Genomic DNA, 17,383 nt, shown 5'->3' with positions numbered 1-17,383 from the left:
TTTTCAAAGCAGAACACCTTTGTGGTATTTGTTGTCTGCGTGGCCTAGGAGCCAGAGTGTTAGGGACACCTAACTTTCAATTTTGACTCAAGTTCCAAGAAAACATGTACTCTGAGATATTATTTAGTGATTTGATATTTTGGTTTTTCTACCTGTAAGACAGCATTGACATACATTAATTCATTTGTTAAATTTAAAAAGTATTAAATAATATAAATAGAATAAAATATAACTTTAAAAATATTTGTAGTAGTTATTTTGCTAATTTTTCTAATAACTATAGTTAATTGTTTCTATGAGAACTATTTCCAGGTTTGACTAACTTATTCTAAAAAATATAAATCTGAAAAGATGAAACCATTAACCACACAATGCAAATGTGAGTCAAATTCATCAGACAGACTTTAAATATCTCATTGGTATGGCATATATAAATTTCCATTAAATATTATATTAATTTTCTTAAAAACCCAAGGCTACCTCAACTTGGCAACTGTACTGAATGCTAAAAGTTTTGATTAAATTTTGTGTTACACAATCTAAATTTCCATCATATTTTACATGTTTACAGTGACATATGGTGTCTTATTTCTAGCATTGCCAGAGTAAGATGTTCCACACTAGTAAATTTACCAAAAAATTGAAGCTTTTGCTTTAATCATTAAACTTAAATTCTTTCTGGAATGATTGCTCATTCATTTAGAAATGACAATCCACAATTACATTAAGCAATAGTGATACTTTAATATAATGATATTATATTATAAATATTATCACTATATTAATTATGTTATATTACTGTATCTAATTTATTATCACTGTATCATTATATAATGATGCCTTTAAGAACTATTATGATATAAATGGCTACTCAGCCCTACTCTGAATGGTCCCAGGCTGCTGTTTTTCTAATTTTGTATTTTTACCTTAGCAATTTAATATTTTTTTTCTGTCAATCTGTTGATCATAATTTCTTGATTCTCTCAATATTCCTGCCTAAAAACAAGCATCCTGGCCCTTAATATACATACTTTGAATTTGCTGCTTTTGAGGTGTTTTCTGCTGAAAAGTTAAACAAATAAACTCATTACAGTTGTATTAAAAAAAAAAGACAAAAGGCAGTAAATGAACCCTGACAATATCTTCAACAGAATAAATTAAGTGGATTTTAAGATAGCTGTTTGATTCTTTTATGTTTTTAGACTTAAGCCTGTTATTTTAGGTGCCTGAAAAATGCTGTAATTCTGATTTCTGGATAATTGAGGGATTACAGAATTATAATAAAGAAAACAATGCCAGCTTGATAAATACTTTTGCCAGACCCTCTAAGTCTCACAGTTATTTTGTTTAATCCTCAAAAATCCTTTTGAAGAGGGTAGAAAGGTATTCCTGCTCTAGACCTCTGGAGAAGCTAAGTAATTTCCTCAGTCAGGTCCCACACACAAGAACTTACTGGACAAAAAATGATCAAAACCCAGGTCCTCTGACCCTTTTCCATTTCCTACAACATAATACTTATCTGCAGCATGACAAAATCTGGAGTAAAACACATATTTCAAAGATGTCATAATGGTAATAATCTATCTTGGTTAGAGCTTTCCTGTTTAAGTTTATTAAACACTTAAAAAATTTTTCAGAGCAAAATGAGTAAAAGCATGGATGCTGGAGCCCTATGGATTGAGTTCTAATCTCAGCTCTCTTAGTAGCTGTGTGACCTTGGACAATTAACGTACTCAGTTTGCTTAACTGTAAAATAGATATAATAACAGAATTTATCTCATAGGGTTGAAACGAGTATTTAATGGGTTAACATTTTTAAAGGGCTTAGAACTAGATTGGCAATAGATTATATATAAATTAACAGTAGTTTAAAAACTATTATTCTTCATTATTAACTTACTGGAAAACTGGAAGAGAACATGGTATATACGAAAAGGTATCCTTTCAACAATCAGGAGGTCAAAAAAAAATCACAAATATAAGTTGGAGTACTACTCAATCCAGATTGTATAAAGAACTACAAATTAAACTAAATATAAATAACTAATGTATATATCATTCACTGGAATTTATATGTCACTAACTATCTTATTATCTATCTATATAAAGTTGGGTTCCTTGAGGAAACACGTCTAATATGGGTAAAAATGAAGACACAGAAATGCACATGAGCACTCTAATTTCTGAATGAACCATGTACATCTCAGAAGTACACCTAAGAATTTACATAGAAAAGTCTAATATTAATTGGATAAAATAAAAAAGATGGATGTAGACCTTTAAGAGATTCAAATGTAACCATTTTTGTTTTACTAGGCATAGAAAACATCAAGTAGAAAATAAGCTATTTCTCAGAAATTTATTATGTTAGCAATCTGATATCTGTTATAGGCTGAATTTTGTCCTGGCAAAATTCATATGTTTAAGTCCTAACCTCCCCTTCCAGTACTTCAAAATGTATTTGGATAGGGCTTTTAAGGAGGTAATTAAAGTAAAATGAGGTCACATGGGTGGGCCTTAATCTAACATGACTGGTGTCCTTATAAGAGGAGCAATTAGGACACAGACCTCATAGACTGAGGGGTGACCATGTGAAGACACAGCAAGAAGGCGGCCATCCACAGGCCAAGGAAAGAGGGCTTGGAAGAAATCAAACGTGTCAATACTTCGATCTTGGACTTCTAAACCCCAGAACTATGGGAAAATAAATTTCTATTATTCAAGCCAGCCACTCGGTGGGATTTTTTTTTTTTTTTTTTTTTTGCGGTACGCAGGCCTCTCACTGTTGTGGCCTTTCCCGTTGCAGAGCACAGGCTCCAGACCCGCAGGCTCAGTGGCCATGGCTCACGGGCCCAGCCGGGAGCGGGATGTAGGATCTTCCCGGACCGGGGCACGAACCCCTGTCCCCTGCATCGGCAGGCGGACCCTCAACCACTGCGCCACCAGGGAAGCCCTCGGTGGTATTTTGTTATGGCAGCCCTAGCAACCTCATACAATGTCGAAACAGAAATTTGTAGTATCAAGAGTATTATTTACTTCAAAGTACCTAGTCTTCCAGAATATTTCCATATTAAAGCATGAAATAAGACAAAAGTAAAGATTTACCCTTTTTGTCCCTATGCAGCCTGGTCAGTGTTCCGGGACTCCAGGTTAGATATGGACAATGTCACTTCAAACTTACATCAAGCATGATCTAAATTGCTTTAGGCATTCTCATTAGTCTCACCTTTGTAACTCGCACATTCCTTCAAAGTGAGAGAGATTTATATATGGGCAAAAACTAAGGCCAGCCTTACTTTTAAGTTGTTGACAGTCTCACCTGGACTTAGACACAATTCTTTATAAGCAAAAGGAACACTGGTCTTTATACTCACTCTCAGGTTTAACTTGATTAAACCAACTCACCTTTGCTCTATGCTTCTTCTCCTTTCCCCTAATTCCCTCCTCCTTCCCCATCTCCAACAAAGAACCACCAAGTTAAAACAGCAGCAAAATGTGTACAGGAAAGCAATTCTATTTATGTTGATACATTATTATGTTCAAAAAGAATTCTGTTCAGTGGCAGGCAGAGAGGAGTTGAATAGTGGAATAGAATGATAATGGCCAGTTTCCCTCGTCTCCTAAGTTAGGATTTCATGGTGTCTTGCTATTTTTTCAGAGAATAGTATTATAAGTTACCAGATAAGAATCTACCAGGCTAAAATAGAAAGATGAGATTGAATGTAGTATTAATAATTTAGGGATTATTTACACCATAATTTACCTTTATTAGTAGAATTAAATTAGAATTGATAGAAACATGTCTTTAAGGATTCAGTAACTTAATTAATGTTTTCATCTTTAATAAAATTTATAATCACCTTTAGTTTACACTGCAATTGCTTCATTTCCAAATCCATGCTCCTTGAAGGGCCAAGTGATGTAACTTGTATCCGTGGAACTGTTACCTGGGCAACTTCTTCAGCCAAACTTGTGATTTCGGATGAAGACTCCAATTTCTTTAGTAAATCTTCTTTTTCTTTCCGAAGCTCAGCCAAATCCGAATTTAGCTTCTTTTTAAAGAAAATAAATTTAAATTTATTATAAAAGTAATTACATTTAACCTAACAATTATCAGCATCAAATTGTACAGGTAGGAAAATGCTAAAGAAAAAAGTGACACTGATTACAAAAATAGTTATTATAAAAACTACAGAATTTCTAACTTCCACTAGTTTTTGCTTAAGGTTGTAGGGCTTGTAAAGGTTAAAACAAAATAGACCAGCTGTACTCAATATCTTTTGGTTGGCTGGTCTTTACTCATGATGTGCTATTTCTTTGCCTTCATATAAACATGGGTGTGCCAGAGATTCACATATTTGATAACCTTGACTTCAGGGCTGATGTACTTAACTGGTAAAAGTCAAGCTGGAGCAGGACAGGATAACAGATGTTAGTTGTTTATTCCATTGGGTAGGTCTTACTACCCTATACAGCAGCCAAAATGCTTCTCATTTAGCAACAGAAACGTTAAGTCCAATTAGCAGAAGAGGCTTATTAGAGATTTAGTTCAAATAAATAGCATACAAACACATTCACTCAGTTTTATGCACTTGATTGATAGTTGACAAGTCCTTTTTGTAATGTTGAGGTAGATTGCACTAAACTCCTTACATTTAAATTTTTAATAACATGAACATTTTACTAAATGGCATACTGGTAATGCTTTTATGAAACTATAAAAGAAACCGCCTTAATGTTAGCCCCTTTCATTCACCCATCTGTAGTCAGCAGAACGCCACCAAGCTATAATGGCATAACAACTTAGAGATCCTTAAGAGGATAACTGCACTATTACTTTATTATTCCAAAGAAGCTTATAATAATGGTAGCTTAACATAAGGAACAATTATACAAAATGGTACTGAAGTCTCTCAGAGGTGGAAAAAATGCTTTCTTTGTTAAGAATTCTAGTTAAAACAGTAGAAGATGTGGCTAACATGTATAGTCATATATATACGGGACATAAGTTACTTAAGTATTAACACTATGTTTAAACACAATTTCTAAAAAGTATATCAATAAATCTGTAATTACATATATATTTGTGTATACATGTGTATACTGTTAAATATGAATATTTTAGATCATGAATTCAAAACTAGGGCTTGATATATTTGAGATTAAACTACGTTTTGGTGAAATAACAAGTATGTTTCGGTGAAAAAAAATTTTCTTTGGCTATATTGTAACCTATGATCTAAAAGCGTGTTTTTTTATATTTTTCAGAAAATATTCATCCCTGGATTGTCCCAAAGGTAACAAATAACATGGAAAATCAAAAGCAAACTCATAATTTCCCTAAATCTGAAAATCTTCCTGGTTATCATTCAAGGTTGAATACATCTCCCTCCCTGTTTATTAATTCTCTGCGCCCAATCGTCAGGTTCTATAAATTATGTAATATTTCTCATATTCATTTCCTTCTGCCACTTTCTGTTTTTTTTTTTGTTTTGTTTTGCGAAACGCGGGCCTCTCACTGTTGTGGCCTCTCCCGTTGCGGAGCACAGGCTCCGGACACGCAGGCTCAGCGGCCATGGCTCACGGGCCCAGCCTCTCTGCGGCATGTGGAATCTTCCCGGACCGGGTCCCGAACCCGTGTCCCCAGCATCGGCAGGTGGACTCTCAAGCACTGCGCCACCAGGGAAGCCCCTGCCACTTTCTTAATGAAGACTCATCATCCCACTAAGACCACTGCAATAACCTTTCCCCTATGGGCAACCTTTCTCTACGTTCAAATCATCTTTTATACAACCTCCCAAGACAACACTGACCTGTTACTCTCTTACTCAAAACTCTTCAGGGGTTCCTCAGCCCAACAGAATAAAGCTCAGATGTGTGTGGTTATAATAAAGCTCTGTAAGATTTAACTTCAAACTTCAATTTGTGTTCCAGTCACACATCATCTGCAGTCAAACTTGTCTGACCTTCCCCAAAACTTTCAGCCATTTCTACGTTGATGACTCTACACATGGTGTTTCCTTCTGCTGAAATCTCTCTCATGCATAAAGAGTAGCTTAGTATTTCCTCCTTTATGAAATCTTCTCTGCAGTTGTCTCCTTTTTTCCAACCAAGTAGCTTCTCCATTCTCTTAGCTTCCATAGCATTATGGCTGTTCCTCAACCATGGCCCTAGCAAAGGCTTGAGAGAGGACTGTGCCTTTGTTAACCTATGTATCCACCCCCACCCCCCTACCATGGTATCTAAAAGCAATGCTTTCTGTATACTAAGAAACAGAAGAAAGGTTTCAAAAATTCAAGTCTACCTGTTTGTCGCACAGATGGTGCTATAAACACACATATTGATTTCAGCTTTTATATATAATCTTTCTATTATTTTATTACCATATAAATTAAAATACACTTTTATTAGCAATGTAGTATTATTAAGCTTTTACTTAAATAGTATGCAGCAGAACATTTATCATCCTAAAGTTAATGTTCGGTATCTAAATTAGACTTTTTGAGATTTTCATTTGTTAAGACATAACTCATGGCTACAATTCTAGGTGGAATCTCAGGCAACACAGGAGACTAAATTTTAAAAAGTCTTTTAACATCTTTATTGGAGTATAATTGCTTTACAATGGTGTGTTAGTTTCTGCTGTATAACAAAGCGAATCAGCTATACATATATGTATATCCCCATTTCTCCTCCCTCTTGAGTCTCCCTCCCACTCTCCCTATCCCACCCCTCGAGGTGTAGACAAAGCACCGAGCTGATCTCCCTGTGCTATGCGGCTGCTTCCCACTAGCTATCTATTTTACATTTGGTATATATGTATATATGTCCATGCCACTGTCTCACTTCATCCCAGCTTACCCTTTCCCCTCCCCGTGTCCTCAAGTCCATTCTCTACATCTGCATACAGAAGACTAAATTTTGACGAGGATCTTTTCTTCCTGGTGGCTTCTCTCATTTGTTAAACTTGTATGCCATTAGATCTATTCTTTCCACAGTGGCAAATCCTGACATTATAAATATATCCTTCATTGAGCAAAGACCAAGACAATAAATATATCTCTTTAAAAGATATGCAATTATACCATTCAATTTAATGGTATAAAAATTTAGTAAACAAAGAAATACTGAAATTATGGAGACAGTAAACCAAATGACTTGCAATTTATTAAAATGTAAATCATGCTTTGATTAAACTGTTTTAACTCTATAATCTTTAAAACATATTTCTGATGTTAATTATATATGTCTAGAAATGCTACAGAACACCTGTCAAAATAGAAGAAATAGACAAATCACACATTCTATCAGTTTCGAATCCTTTGATTATCCCTTAGCATTTTGGACAAGTAATTATGGCTCTATTACTAACTTCTCTCAGTTTAAGCATTCTATTCCTTAATTGAGAAGTTTTACAGATGAGACAAGAATGATAAATAATAACTTTCTTTTGTTTATACTTGGTATGGAATGTGAGACTTTTGTGGTGACCTTGTTAGAAAGTGATTGTGCTGTTGGGACTTCCCTAGTGACGCAGTGGTTAAGAATCCACCTGTCAATGCAGGGGACACGGGTTCGAGCCCTGGTCCAGGAAGATCCCACATGCAGCGGAGCAAGTAAGCCCACGCACCACAACTACTGAGCCTGCACCCTAGAGTCTGTGAGCCACAACTACTGAGCCAGCGTGCCACAACTAATGAATCCTGCACGCCTAGGGCCCCTGCTCTGCAACAAGAGAAGCCACCGCAAAAAAAAAAAAAAAAAAAAAAAGAAAACAAAAAAAACCCAGAGATGATGCTTGCTTACCTAGCAAAGGTAATCTTGAGGGCAGAATTTTTTTTTAAATCTGTGATAGCACTTGGTAAACTTTAAATTTACAGTATTATTGTTAGCATTATTAGCTTGTGGAAAATGCTACCATACAGAGTCTAAGAAGTGTCCTAAAGGCTGAGGACCTGAATTAATAAAAAGCTGTGCTATATACATACACACACACACAAATACCAAATAATTCTGTAATTTCTCTCATGACATAAACTTTACTTTGTCTTAAGTGACAGTTATTTGTTTGATCTTAACTTAGGATTCCCTACTAGGATACAAGTGCAGTTCCTCTACAATCTTTTTTTTTTTTTTTCTGTATGCGGGTCTCTCACTGTTGTGGCCTCTCCCGTTGTGGAGCACAGGCTCTGGACGCGCAGGCCCAACGGCCATGGCTCACGGGCCCAGCCGCTCCGCGGCATGTGGGATCTTCCCGGACCGTGGCACAAACCCGTGTCCCCAGCATCGGCAGGTGGACTCTCAACCACTGTGCCACCAGGGAAGCCCCCTCTACAATCTTTTTAAAATAGATTTCAACTTAAAAGTTGATGTCAATGAGAATAATACTGAGATTTGTATTGATTTAACCAAAGGTTATAAAATAGAAGTTAACACTATGAAAGTTTAAAATGAGACACTAGTTATTAATTATTTATTTAAATATAACATTGAAGAAGCATAAGTCTCTGAAGAGGAAAGAACCCTCTAAGCAACTGTAAGAAGAAACATGGAAATATTAGAGAATTCATTATTCAGTAATGAGCATAATATATTCAGTAATGAAATATATCATGGTAGGCAGAATTCTTAGATGACCCCCAGTGGCCTATGCCCTTGTATGTGTGTTGGAACTGTGAATATGATAGGCTATCACTCCCATGATTACACTATTTGCATTATGTTATATGCAAAGGGATTCTGTAGATGTAAATTATGGTTCCTAGTCACATGACTTTGAGTTAATCAAAAGTGAGATTACCCTGGCTGGTGAATAATCAGGTAAGCCCTTTAAAAAAAAGCCAGGGGCTCTTTTAGCCAGAGGTAAGATTCTCCTGCTGGCCTTGAAGAAGTAAGTTGCCATGTTATGAGAGGACTACAGAGGGGGCTATAACGTTAAGGCCCTAAGGAAGACCTCAGGAGCTGAGACTGGTCCTTGAGCAAGAAAACAGGTACTTCAGTCCTACAACCACAAGGAACTAAATTTTCCCAACAAACACAGAAGCTTGGAAGAAAAGCCTGAACTCCAGAAAGAAAGGCAGCTTGGCTGCTTGTGATACTCTGAGCAAAGGATGCCACTAACCTGTGCCAGACTCCTGACTATGGAAACTGTGAGGTAATGTGTATATCGTTTCTAAGCTGCTAAATTTGTGGTAACTTGTTAAATAACATGGAAAACTAGTATGAATCCCAGATTTTAAAAAGCAGCCCCCTTTTTTTGAACTTATTCCTTTTTCCCTTATTGCCTCCCTACCTTCCCTTAAGCAAGTGTCCTGAATCCACAGTACATAGTTTGTACAACATCCTCACTCTGGTTTTTCTTTTCCTCATCCATAATTTTGTGTTTATTTTTTCAATAGCTCTAAAAAAACTGTTCCAGTTTCTATGCTAGAAATATAAATTGCCTCTTCCAGATCTGCATTTTGTAGTTTAATTGCCAAGCAAAAAGCCTCTGGCCAGAAGTTTCCTTTTGTTGCTCTCAACAGTAATCCCATGAACAGGGTAGATAAGGCTCCCTGGTTGTACTCTCCTTTATTCTCTTACATGGGAGTTCATTCATGCCTTTTGTTTATTCTGGGCCCCAACTTGATATTTTCTGCAAGATTTTGCTAGGTAAGATCTACATTCAGGGCCTGACTCAATATCTGTGATTCATTCCTTTTTACATACTATGTGGTAGGCACTGTATTAGCTCTATATTTTCGATGATAAAAAAGTTATAATCCTTGCCTTTAGGTAGTTACCAGTCTATAACCTAGAAATATATCATGATAAACTACAGTAAGCGCTATGGAGAAACAAATCGGGGAGCTAAGGGAACTGCTGCTGCCTTCAAATCCTGTCTGGTAAATGCAAGTTACAGCCAGTTTCCTTCCGTGTACTCCTCCTGATTTGTTTTGTCAAAAGTTTCCTGGAAGCTCGATATAACATTAAAGGCCATGGCTAGATATACAATCATCCTGCTTTACAACTTTTACTCTAGAGAAGGCATCTATCAGAAACTGCTGCGTAAATTCAGGGCAGTCCTGATGAGATGGAGGGTCTCTTCTCCAGCAGGGAGCCTCGGTAAACATTTTAATGTTCAAGAATGAATTATCAGAAAAAATAAAACAGGGCCCGTGGAAAACATTCTTATAGCCCAAATGAAAAGAAGAAAAGGGTTTAGAAAAAAATAAAACCGGAAAGAATCATTTCCCTAATCGCCCCCCCAAACAATATATTTTTAGAGACTCTCTGATCTTGCTGTCTCCAAAGAATAAAATATTCAACATCTGCCTATTCAATGGACATGATACTAGTTGTGTAAAGAAAATGGTTTTGAATGTTCAATGAGCAGTAAAGGAATAGGATGTGGTATAACTTTTCATTTCTAATAAAAGTTTGATTCTGACCTAACTTTTTTTTTTTCCTGGACAGTAATGACTTTATAGCATTGAAAAACACTATTCAGTTCTCCTCATATATTTTTCACCACTGGATTAGAAACTTAAAATAATGAACCATTTAAAAAATTTGAAAATGTTCTTAGTTGGGATAGTGGGATCTGAAAAGTAGACACATGGAAATGCAAGAAAACCCAGCTTAACATGAGGGTGAATGTCAGGGTCACAGGAGCAGGATTTCTGGGAAGCCTATGGAGGAAATAGATGGTGGCAGAAGGATTCTTTCCAGTCCACGCTGGGGCAAAGGTGAGATGTCAAATGTTAGAAAAGGTCAATAAGTAACCAGAGAAAGTGAGGGCTAGTTTCCATCTATAATGATAGTGGAGTCTCTTATTTTTCTTTCTCCTTTTGAAACCCAAAGGCCTTGACAGTCCAAGTAGGGAAAAGCAATCATTTATTGGGAATGGTCTGTTTCCAATTACTTCACCAAAATCTTTAATCTTGACTTCTGCATAGAACTGAGAATAGTGAATGAAATCATTTCATATTGAATACATAAGTTCATTTATATCTCACAATCAGTTTTTTTCTGGTTCACATTTAAGCAGAGGCAGCAATTTAAAAAATCCTATATTATGATCTTAAAAAATTATAACATAAGGATTGCGTTACCAGAACTAAAGCAAAAGAGACTGAAGAGAAAATTCTAGTTGAACAATATCCATGTAAATTCTATAGGCAAGACTCTCCTAGAAAGTCACCATGATCTTAATGATATTTCTCCCTCCTGTGGATAGTATTAATATTCTTTCATTGGGAAAATTTTTCTTTTACAAGGAATAAAACTGAAAGAAATAAAATTCTGCATGTCATCCATGTATGACTAAAAGCACAGTCACTTAATTAAAACATATGAGTTACAAAGAAAAGTACATAAATTTCTAGGTCACTAGCAAAATATTTTCCATAAAAGTACTTATCTAGAAAGATAAATAGTTCAGATTAATAACCCTTTCAAGTTAGTAGCAAGTGTTTTAAATTTAAAACATGCATTTTCCTTCGTTATGATACCTGAGATATTCAAGAAAAAGAATTAAAAATTAAAAACCACCAACCAAAAAAAAAAAAAAAAGAAAAAAAAGAACAAAGATCTTAGGCAGAGGTGGAATTATTTATGTAACAAAATTTTCTTATGAAAAATATACTTAGTTACAACAACACTCATTTATAAACTATTTTCTGACAAATTCAGTTATTAAAAGCCTACACTATGTTTCACAAAATGTCAAGCAAATGAAGGTAATATAGAGGACTTTTTACCAATGCTTTTGCTAGTAGTTAGACTTCAGTAGCCTTTAGAGACCATTAAGTACCCTTTGGCTAATTGGCCAATGGTAGATTAATCCTCTCTTTATTCTAGCAGCACTATTTTAACACCCTTTACACTCTGTCAGTGTAGCGTCTGAATGACAAAATAATATTGTGCATGAATAATAAGCAGAAAAGTTAAAATAACATTTCATGTTTCACATGCCATACCTATGTGTCAGAAGAACTTTTCTTTTTAAGTCACTGACATTCAACTTTTTTAAACAATCTCATGTTGACATCTTACTGAGCTGAATCTTCCTAATTACTGCTAATTGCCTACCAAGAAAAAAACTCTTTTCATGAAGTGCAGTTGTCTAGTACAGATGAACCCAGCTATAGTGTGCAGATTAAAGACAAAGCGTGACACTTAAGGTGCTACTTTGTTATAAGGTCATACTAAATATGGTTTGCAATTAACAAAGCAGTTTTTATGGTACTGAAAATGCCAATCTGTCCTGATGTGCTCAAATTAGATTCTATCAAAGAAATATGGATATCTGCATATGGATAAGAGATATGCTACTCTCATAACATTTACAAGGAGTAAAACTAATTCAATGCCCTTATCCTTTGTAATGTAAGTTCCAGATAATGCCCAATAATTATTCTGTAAATATGTCTGAATATTATTTCTCAAAATGAAAATCAACACTATTATTTCAAATGTCAAATTGTTTAAAAGAGCTTACTAATACTTTTAATTTTTAAAACAGCCCCCAATACTAAATACATTTAACATGTATCTTTTTATTTGTATTCATAGCTTTGACATAATAGGCATTTATAGTAACTATTAATCTATGTGATACTAGCAATATAGTGTGTTTCAAAATAATCTGAATAACAAAACTGATGAATTTTAACTGGACTGAAGTTAAACCACATTGCTTAAACTTCTGTTTCCACAACTACAGAAAAAGAATCAGCAAAAATGTATTACATGTGAAACTTGGAAAACTAACTAATACAACTGACTTTCAAGTATTCATGGAAAAACAATCAATGTTTGGTTTATTCATAGCAAGAACTGCTCAACTGTAGGTTTGTTATTATTTCAAATCCTCTACCGTAGTTACTAAGATAAAATTCCCCTTAAAACGTACATATCACATATTAAATACAGAGACAGATATATGTAACCAGAAGTATATCCAGAATAATTCAGCATTGTCACTATTATAAGAATTTCTCAATGTTCGTAAGGTAATATTAAGTTCAGTTTCAGCCCTCCAGATATTTGATGTACACATGGCATGCTTACCGATGACCATCAAGTTGCAATGCATTCCCATTCTGATTCCCTTCCCCAATAGAAATGCGAGAAGATGGCAGGGCCATCTGATGTCCTGAAGAGAAACTGAGCAATGTCTTTCTAAATCCCTCTTTTTCACTCTCTTTCTCCTGCTTTCTATTGCTTAAACTCAGCTAATTCGAAACAGAAATACCTATTCCTCACAGGTACTGTATACACATATTCTCTTTATGTTTCCTCTACCACTTTTATCAATACTTTTTTTTCCGGTTACTTAAGAAAAAAGAGAAAAAGAAATAAACATGCCAAATCACTAAAAACAACAGTTGGTGTTTCAGGGTGATATTAATACTGTATCTGTATCTACATAAAGAACAGCCATAAAATTTCAAGTGAAGTTACAGACAGTGATTGAGTTATCAGGAACAGAGGCTATCAAACTCTAGAATATCCGTAGAAGTCTCATGAAGTCTGCCTCATTCTCCCCAATTAAATTTGTTTTTCCTAAGCAATAGATCTCAATACTTTTTTTTTCCATCCTAGTGGGGTGATAATTGCTTCTTAATGCACTGTACTTTATTGCACAAAAAGGCCTTAGTGGACTGGCCTGAGGAGACTAATGCCCACATATATAGTATTGTTACTAAATGGAAGCCAGAGTCTAGACAATTAAAAACTGCTCATAATACTTAATTTTTACATAGACTTCAGAAGAAAGGCATCAATATTTCTTCAAATAATTTATGACTTCTAAAAATTTATAATAGACCATGATCTATTTCTAGAATTCACATTTTTATAAGGTAAAGGATTTTCCGTAAGCCTGTAAAATGCATGTAAATGATTATTAAGTTTATTTAAATTATACTGAAATCAATTCATATGAATAGTGCATTATCACGCTAATCTAAATGAAATATTACCAACGTTCTGGGTAATAAACCCAAAGGCTAAAGATCATCATCTCTAGCTCTGACTTCATATGTTCAAATGAGTAAAATGATATACATTTCTTAAATACATACTAAATATGAATACTGTCTTAATACTTAGAAATTGAATTTTTTTACTGATCGGGTCAAGAGTTAACCACAGCTTTCCTGATTTGTACTACATCTAAGCTCTGCAAACAAGTTACTTGGATGAGAGCCAGTTGGGGTGTTTTTAAAGAAACCCTACAACTCATTACAAATTTAGCAGCAGCAGCACTAAGTATTCATATGATTTTGATTACACTTATAAGTACACCCTACTAAAATTCTCAAGGGAAGCAAGTTAATAATGTTTTTCTCTATTTCCTATGCAAGTTTCACAAGATTCAAGAGAGTAAAAAAAAGAGGACATTTCTTTAAAAGAATAGCTTTTGCTATAATTGGATCTGATATAAAATGAGATTTTTCATTAAAAATGAATATATGTGAAAATATATATTAAAAAGGTAAAAAAATGACTTTCATGACATAGAGTAGAAATTTCTTTTAAAGGAGAAAAAAGAGATTTACAAACCTTGGACTTAGACTAAATTATACAAGATATTTCTTATTGGTTTCACTTGAAAAACTTTTTGTTAACACGAAAATTTCATATAGGAACTTCTACCATCCTTCATTTAATTGGTCTACTTAAAATTATCTTGTTTATCATATTCTTCCCATTAGTAAAGCTTGACCTAACAGAGTAGTCACTCAGTAAATTATCTCTTACTCAGTTGTGCTAAGTGAAATATTATGATTTATACAGCTCTTTAGGAAGAGGGTAGTCTGGAGTTCTTTCCATTTTTACTAATCAAGCTGGTTTCTCTGCTTTTCTCCTGTATCAGTGGTTCTCAAAGAGTGCATACTACCTAGACATATATTTTGGAAATTAGTGAGGGCACTTTTCAGTGCCAGCACTGAAACGGGTGAGAGCCAGGAACACTAGATGTACTGCAAAGTCTGTATCAGTCCTGCCCAACAGAAACTACCTTGTTTCCTGCATGATTTTCAAATTTCCTGCCAATTATTCATGTCGATAAAAAATATGCATATAATGAAATGAATCTAAATCCTAACTAAAAATTACATACAAACAAAGCATTTTTTCCTGTGGTCCCAGAAATTTATAAACTATGTAAATCAAAGGAAGACTGAAAGATGAGAAAGAAAAATCGCTTTCTTCTCTGGTGTCTAAGCTCTAAGGATGTTACCACATGGCTGGTACTCAAGGCCAGAGCCATATGGAGAAAGCTGGTCTGAGAGGAAGACACATGAGATAAAGAGAAACCTTTAAAGACATTAGTGTCTGGTTCTAGTTAATGCTATTCTTCCCAAGTCTATTCTCTTCAGTTTATCCTTTGATTTTGTGAGCTTTTTTTTTCCTCCTTATTTAGAGTTCAGTTTCTGTCACTTGCTATCAAGAGTCCTGTTAATAAAGCTGTCTAAAAACATGTCCAAAAACCTCTTCTCAGTTGTCCTATTTTCTATTCCTCTATGGCATCTGACACCATTGACCAACTCTTCTCCTTTTTCTTACTGGAAACATTCCCTCCCTTGTTTCTGTTACAACACTCTCCCCACCTTCTCCTTCTCTGACTCCACGTCTGCTTATACTCCCACAAACCTTTTGTCTTGCTGCAAAGATTTGTTCCACTCCCAGCATCTTTCTCTGGGATAATGGCATCAATAGGTTTCTTTTTTTATTTTTTATGAAATATTTCAAATATGTAATACATAAATAAAAAAATATAACGAATGTCCCTTTATCAATCACTCAACAAAGACAATGTATTACTAATAGAATTGAAGGCCATGATCCTATCCCCTCTGACTGACCAGATATAATCACTATCCTGAACATTTTGGTGTTTATCATTCCCTGCTATTTCCTTATACTTTTAATACATATGTGTGCATTTCCAAAAGACATATAGTGCTTTTAAGACATTCCTTCACATTTTAACATCTCTGAATTTGGGTTCCATCTTCCATAACTGGATACCATATAATTCCTGCTATAACTTAAATAATATTTCTTTTTAAAAATAGCACATTTGTTGAAGGCTGGTGAATAGAAATCTCATCATAGCATATATTGATTTTATATCTAGCAATCTTGCTGAAATCTATTAGTAATTTGTCTTGAGATTCTGTACAGACAAGCATAGTGCTTGGAACTAATGACAGTTTTGTTTCTTCATTTCTAATAGTTTTAACTTTCATTTCTTTTTCTTATCTTAGTGTGTTGCCTGTGCCCTCCAGCACAATGTCTAAGACAAGCAGTCATGTGCCCTCCAGCACAATGTCTAAGACAAGCAGTCATGGTAGGTATAAATGTCTTCTTCCTGGTTTTAAAAAGAATGCTTCTAACTCCCACCATTAAGTATGATGATTGTTTCAAGGTTTTGGTATATACTTAACACAGTAAGAAACTTCTCAGCTATTTCTAGTTTACTAAGAGAATTTTATCATGAACAGGTATTTAATTGTATCAAAAAATTATCTGTAATTTTTTTCATTGTGGTAAAAATCATATAACATGAGATCTACCCTAACAAATTTATGAGTTTAGTACAGTTGGATCTTGCTTTTTTTAAAATCCATTTAGCCACTCTTTGTCTTTTGATTGGGGAGTAAATGTAAATTCAGTTAAAGTCATAATTGATAAGAAAGGACTTACTATTGCCATTCTGTTGTTTTCTGTCTAATAGCTCTTTTGTTTTTATTTTCCTCTCTTCCTATCTTCTTTTGTATTTTGTTATTTTTGTAGCGGCATGCTTTGATACTGTCTCATTTTTTTTGGTGTATCTTCTATAGGTATAGTCTTTGTGGTTACCATGGGGCTTACATAAAACATCATATAGTTATAACAAACTATTTTAAGCTGATAACAACTTGACTTCAATTAAATACAACATTCAACACTTTTACTTCTCCTTCCCAAACATTTTATGCTATTGATGTTACAAATTACATCTTTTTTTGTTTTGTTTTGTTTTGTTTTTGTGTGGTACGTGGGCCTCTCACTGTTATGGCCTCTCCCGTTGCAGAGCACAGGCTCCAGATGCTCAGGCTCAGCGGCCATGGCTCGTGGGCCCAGCCGCTCTGCGGCATGTGGGATCTTCCCGGACCGGGGCACGAACCCATGTCCCCTGCATCGGCAGGCAGACTCTCAACCACTGCGCCACCAGGGAAGCCCATGAATTACATCTTTTCATATTGTCTGCCCATTAACATAATTTTACAGTTATAGTTTTTTACATACATTTGTCTTTTAACCTCTATGCCAACACTAAAAATGATTCCACACTATCATTATAGTATCACAATATTCTGTATTCATCTATATAGTCTATACATTTTCC

The 17,383-nt window shown here is 34.8% G+C and overlaps 1 protein-coding gene across 3 annotated transcripts in view; it reads right to left on the bottom strand.

Moving 5' to 3' along the window:
- The window catches only part of CNTLN (centlein), a 323,167-nt gene that overhangs the window by 50,645 nt on the left and 255,139 nt on the right, over window positions 1-17,383 (bottom strand). For all 3 annotated transcript variants that reach the window (XM_024760487.1, XM_024760489.1, XM_024760488.1), the window contains one exon: window positions 3,861-4,052. In XM_024760487.1, the coding sequence (XP_024616255.1) occupies window positions 3,861-4,052 (192 nt within the window). The remainder of the gene's footprint in view (window positions 1-3,860; window positions 4,053-17,383) is intronic.

The sequence above is a fragment of the Neophocaena asiaeorientalis genome, unplaced genomic scaffold (genome assembly GCF_003031525.2).
Source record: "Neophocaena asiaeorientalis asiaeorientalis breed wild unplaced genomic scaffold, Neophocaena_asiaeorientalis_V1.1 scaffold174, whole genome shotgun sequence".
Classification (NCBI taxonomy): domain Eukaryota; kingdom Metazoa; phylum Chordata; class Mammalia; order Artiodactyla; family Phocoenidae; genus Neophocaena; species Neophocaena asiaeorientalis.
Note: the sequence above shows the minus strand (reverse complement) of the source record. Positions and strands in the feature narration are given on the sequence as shown.